The 6,295-nt window shown below is 39.5% G+C and overlaps 1 protein-coding gene across 1 annotated transcript in view; it reads right to left on the reverse strand.

The window, feature by feature from the left end:
* igl (IQ calmodulin-binding domain containing protein igloo) overlaps positions 1-6,295 on the reverse strand; it is an 83,278-nt gene that overhangs the window by 29,751 nt on the left and 47,232 nt on the right. Inside the window, exon 2 of the mRNA XM_018038085.2 lies at positions 3,902-4,204. Coding sequence (XP_017893574.1) covers positions 3,902-4,204 — 303 coding nt within the window. The remainder of the gene's footprint in view (positions 1-3,901; positions 4,205-6,295) is intronic.

Here is a 6,295-nt window from a genome sequence, read left to right on the forward strand (position 1 = left end):
TAGCTATTTATTATTAGTATTATTCTTCCGACGTCTGATTTCTTTTTAATTATAGAAAATGCGTTTTTCTAAAGTACATAAACTTTTGGGATTGACTGTATAGTCAATACATCCTTAAAACGACACGAGAATCGTGCGAATGCCGTCGCAAACAGTAGTCACTGTCCAAACAGAAGCGCACGCTGCAGTACGTTCCAAGGATGTTCAAATAATTAATATTAAAGCCTACTTTCAACCGTGCGATATTCAATTACCAGACTGTTTTCGTTCTAACAACACAGCGCACGCGTTTCAACAGACTTGTACGAGATTCTCCGTGGCCTTTTTTGGCATTTCACGAATTTGTATTCCGTTCTTCTACACAATGAATACTAATTTTGGAGAAGATTCGAAGCTAGATGGTGGAGAATAGTTTCCATCGACGTACAATCACGTCAATTTTAACACGGGCCCGTTGAAATCGAGTTAACCACAGTTCACTTCATTGAACCATGCCCGACTACTTTGACAAAATAAAAAATGAAACAATGTCTGACCCAATTTCGGATTCAGCATTGTGCGAATTCGTCTGACACACGGTTGATCCCCGTTTGTCAGATACAGTTGAATTTGAACTCCGAGTGACATTTGCTTCGCAAAATAACAAACGTGCCGTTCGGATGTTCCAACGAGAGAAAATCTGTTAATCTCTTATTAGGCATTTCCCTTTTTTAAAAATGAATTACCTTTGTCCCGTGATAATAGTAACAGGTCAATATTTAAATAGAAATTATTGGCGAAAAAAGAACTAGTAGTATTCTTAGTATTAAATTCCTGATTAATCAAAAATAGTAAGAACGGTATTATCGGGCGGCGCTATTCTAAATTTTATGCATTCTCAATCGACTGTGTATGGTCCACTGTATTCATCTCTTCGACAAAAATAAACTAAAAATGGAAACCAGATGGCGAATACGCGACTGAACGGCTTGTGTCGCGCGTCAAACGTGTTTAATTGCTCGCGAAACTGTGTCGAATAACATGCAAATAATTTTTCACCGTTTTTATTGTCTCCGTACGCGTTCCGAGGCGTACGCCGATTTTGTTCGTTTAAACCGATTCGAAGCGTTCTCGATTAAACTGGGTATCAACAAAACGAAATGAAATTGGATAATTCTCTGTGCGACATAAAAAATGCAACGATGGCTTGGACTTGGAATGAATAATAAATTCGTGGTTCGAGTAGTTCATCAGGTCTTGCATGATTCAATAACTCAAACGTGGTCTAACCCAGTTTATAACAACGAATTATGTGGCCTCGAATTTTTACTGCCGAACTGAAACTTCCGAGGGGCTCTGAATTTTTTATAAGAATTCAGATACTTCTTCTTTTATAACATTGACGGAACAAAACGTGATCAAGTTCAATGCGTTCTCGTCAACGTGAAACCTGGTAGCATCGTGAAATGCTGCGATACACAGCAGGTAATTGACCAGTCGTTGACAGCAAAATGCGATCATCGCCTTGATGACAAATTGTGCCGCGTAACTAGTTAGGATGGACAAGGAAACTCTCAATAAATTGTACAGTTATCAAATCGATAGACCCGCTGGCCTCATTTCTGCTCTGGACACCGTATGTATTTACGTCGATTTAAACAAATATAAACTAACAAAATTGTATAAAGCTTCAATGAAAATTATTATACACCAACGTTAATTTTAAGTTACTATTGCAATTGCATTCTTGAAAGAAGAATTTTCTCAGACAGTAGCATGGCTTCGACAATTTAAACAAATATTAAGTAACAAAATTTGTTTAGAACTTCAGCAAAAATTGGTATAACATTAATTTGCTGTTACTACCGCTGTTACAATTCTATTTCTCGAAGATAGAATTTTCTCAGGTATGGCTACCTGAAATAGGTAGGCAATCCAATAAATGGCAGTCCGTGAAAGCAATTCTCGAAACGAGACAATGCATCGTTACCAAAACGACTATTGGTGCGAATCTCTTGATTCCGCGCAGACCTACTTTAACTGATTATTTCTCAACTATCAAATAAGGAATAGTAGAATAATAGAATATTATTATTTCAGCTTTGATCTCACTGCACTTTTTAAATCAAATGGAAATTTCTATTGTCGTCGTCCGTCTTCTTAGTTCAGGTTAGTTTATGAACGTGTCTTCGTTGTAATTTCCCTGCGGGGGAGTTGCAGACATGTAAATTTCGGCACGACGACACAGATGGATCGCGTTACACCGCTAAATAAAAGTTCTCTTTTGCCAGCGGTAAATTAATTAACGCGCGCTGACGAGCAACGCTAACGCGATATACGAAGGGAATGCGATCAATTATTTGAGGGAGAAAAAGCGAAACGATACACAATGGAATAATAAATCGTTCAACGATGCTCGACCATTAATCACACTGTTACATCGTTGCAATTAGCTATTCAAAACTGGACCACTGCGGAGGCTTTGTGGTTTCTGAAAACATCGATTCTGCAATGTTTTATAACGTCACGGTCCAGTCTATTGTTAACACGCGATAAATGGTTTCAAGTTTTCCAATTTAATGTCTAATTGAATTAAACTGATAATGTTCCTGCTCCCGGAAGTTTATGGAATTCGCTGTATTAGATTATTTTCGGAAAACCTTTTACTGTATCGAATTAAAAGGGTATTTAAATCGCATTGATGAAGCTATTAAATCGAATCAATCAAACTGCGCTATGGGATAAAGTTTCTGTAGGACCGAAGAGTAGTGATAAGTTGCGGTCGGGTAATTAGTCCCAGTGAGATATAGAGCGAACGAGTGACGATCAATTTCGCAAAACCACCGACAAACTTTCTCAACATTCAGCGTTACCTGAAAATTACGCCACACCACCAGAATATTACTCGCAGCAGTCGTATTTCCACTATGTGAATTTTGGGAACGTATTCTACAACGATTATATTTTTTGTAATTATGTTTGAAACTGCTTTTAGTTTGTCAATTTTGTAAATTATATATGCATATGCTTTAATACGTTATTCATACAAAGTTTGTCACTGAAAAGAGAATAGAGTATGTAGGAGTACTGCAATAACTCTACATTTTCTGCAAATCCTGTAGTGATTCTACGTCAATGACACGAGTTCAGGCCCCCATAATTCCTAACGCGGAGCTGCAAACGAGACGCGTTATAAAGTTGGCATTCTACTTTCCTCCATCCCCATTGGGAGCCATGAAAATATGCCACAGCGGGGATTCCTTACCCCGAGGATGCCGGATTTTCAGATTCGGAGTCTTGGAATTTCCACGGAAATTGCTTACGATTTCCACGACTGCGGGCACCCGTGACCCGGATTTTCAGGCGTGGCTCGCATCCGCGTCGCAACCTGGGAATTTTGATATTCGATACGACGCGACGCGTACGTAGCTCCCGGTTTTAAACTTGGAAGAGGCCGCGTGTCAAATAAATGGATAAATTGTCAATCGAGAGAAGTGAATTAATTTGTCATAGAACATAATATCACATTTTTCAATCAATTCTTTTAAGATTATGAGATGTACAAACATTTAAAGAAATGTGAAACTTGTTTAATCATCAGACTAATGAATCTTATTGATTATGAAGCAAATGTGTTTTGAAGAATTGTGCCTAAATACGTGAGAACGAAAAATTCTACATGAGAATTCTATCTCTTGTTTGGCAGATATCTCGATTCGAAATTGCTGGCTTTGAAACTGCATGTCCCGAGGAATGTCCGAAAAGGGAGGTCAGACGCGGCAGTAAATTCTTTGGCTCTCGGAGGTCGATTTTAAAAGCGAGACGGCGCGGGAGATTGGCAGGGAAAAGGGGAAAGAAAATTGTAAAATTAAAGGGACGTCCCCTTTGGGGAATGATTCGAGGGTCCGTACGTGATGCACACCTTTGTCGTCGGCGCGGAACTCCTGCTGAAGTTCTTCCTTGGTTGGCTCCGAGTTTTGTTTGGTCCCCGTCTGCTTTGTCGAAGATTCAGTCTCTTTCATACTCTTCCTGGTGTGGTGGCCGCGGAAAGCCGCTTGTATCCTCGTCGCGGCCTCCTCCCTCTCTTTATCCCCGTTCTTCTCTCCCTTGCTCGCCTCTACCTCCGACTCGGACTCCTTCTTTGACTCCTTACTTTCCTCTTGTTTCGCCTGCGTCTCCTGCGACTCTACTTTCGCCGAATTGGTCTCTGATGCCTTTGGGATGTCTGGAAATTAATAAGAAATTCTCATCAATAGATTGTTATATTTAACAGATAATAAAATTACATAAGCTTTTCGTTTCCTCATTTAAAATCATCGAACAATTTGGCACCGCTTTGAAACTGCAAACATCTCACGAATTCTATCAAGTCATACGTCTCGGTTCATTGGGGCTGTATAAAAGCTACTTGAACGATAAATCTATTATTCACAATGCACGCTCTTAGCTGACGCGCACGTCTCGATGAACGCGCATCGCTAAGAAATTTAATCACAGACTTTGATACGTGCCTGTACATGCGGTGGTACGCGACTCCCTTTGATCTTATGTTTCGCATAACTATTCTGATTAAACTGCAGCTTTCAACCCTACAGGAATAGAGGAGCGTGCTATTCCGGATTTACGTAGAATATATAATTACTTAATATTTCCTACAATATATTAACATAAAAATAAAATGATTTAGACTTTTGTTAGACAGGAGACCACGAAAAAATGATATCTAATATAATTAATAATTTTTTGTACACAGTTATTAATTTTCCTCGTATCCGTCTTAAATTTTTGCATCAAAGGCTGAAGTGTTTTCCTGATTCAGCGAAAAGTCTGAAAAATGCAGGAAACAGTTTTTCCAACGCAGCGCGGCCAAATTTGCCGGGAATTACCCAGGCGAAATTTACAAGTCGTGCCAGAAATAAAGAACACGCGTAGCCTGGCAGGCAGTAGGCACATATAAAAAGAGGAAAGAATGAACTCGCGTAGAAGACAATGATAACAAAGAGGAGCGTGAATCATTGCTGGCGTACCGTTAGTGACACGTAAGCCGCAATACTTCGCGGTTACGCGCGTCTAATTACCGGCTTCGTTGTCGCATTTTTCGTGCGCAGGACCTACCTACCTACCTACCTACCTATTTCTAAGGCGGCACTCGTCTCTTTTTTCCTCGTCTACGCCTCAAGGAATTTCTTTCAAACGCGATACGCCGCCCGATACGAGCGGGTAAAAAGAAAGAACGAACAACACCGTCCGTGAATTAAGGCTACGTAAAAAAGAACGTCGTTCAATTCGCGAAACCTTTTGTCCAGAATTAGGAATTTCCACATTTGATTATTAAATTATTTAAGCAAATCCAGGTAGCAGATTAATAAATAAGTTTAGATATTACAATATAATAAATGTGCTTGCATAAAATGTTATATTCTCTCATTTATATTTTTTATTGTACTGAAAATAAAGTAACACATGAAATTTTTGCAACGTGTAAAAGTGAAGACTTTGAACGACGAATTTTGAGCCACTGTATGTATGTGATAAAAAAAACTGTATGCTGAGCAATGAAATCGTCTAAGCATTGGGAAAATCTATTATACAGAGCAATCGTATTTTTCAAGTCGGACAATAATTTCCAGTGACACGTAAAATATTTCACGAGCCTGCTTTCGCATTCTACTCTGTCCCAGCGAACTGGAGCACGAGTAGAACAGCGCGTTCTTCGTAGATAACGTCTTCGACGGTGAATTACAACGGGCGAGTGGATACCGACGAGAAAAATCCGCATGAAAAAGACCGACGGGGGCATTGAATGGTAACGCGCGACCGCTTTTTCCCGATATCTCCCGATCGCGAATGGTTTTCCTTTATTTCGCATCTCGCTGCCCGTCCTACATAAACTCCTCCCGCATCGGCGGCGTTTCCGCGCTCAAGCTCGGGCTCGTCAAACGCCTCGGAAACCGGGTAGGTACCTCGTGGCTTTTAGTGGAGATAAACGTGGTCCAGTTTAGTAGAAATTCACTGAAACGGTAAGTAAAACACGTCTGCCGCTGTTTGTGTACTCTTACCTTTCCCTAACTGTCCAACGTGATTAAATACATTGGTAAACAATAATTGCAGTGACTCCCGGAAGTCAGTTTTACGTGGGAAGAGAATTTACAATTTGTATCTTTGCCAGAATTTTCAGTAACCCTTTCATCTATTCTATACATTTATTTGCGAAACAATAACAATAATTACAAAAATAAATGTTTTCAAATAATAGAAATACGTATAAAGAATTTAGAACATTAATTCTGTTAAAGAAGTCTACAATATTTGCTGT

The sequence above is a fragment of the Ceratina calcarata genome, unplaced genomic scaffold (assembly GCF_001652005.2).
Source record: "Ceratina calcarata isolate Rehan_Ccalc_2016 unplaced genomic scaffold, ASM165200v1 scaffold183, whole genome shotgun sequence".
NCBI classification, from domain to species: domain Eukaryota; kingdom Metazoa; phylum Arthropoda; class Insecta; order Hymenoptera; family Apidae; genus Ceratina; species Ceratina calcarata.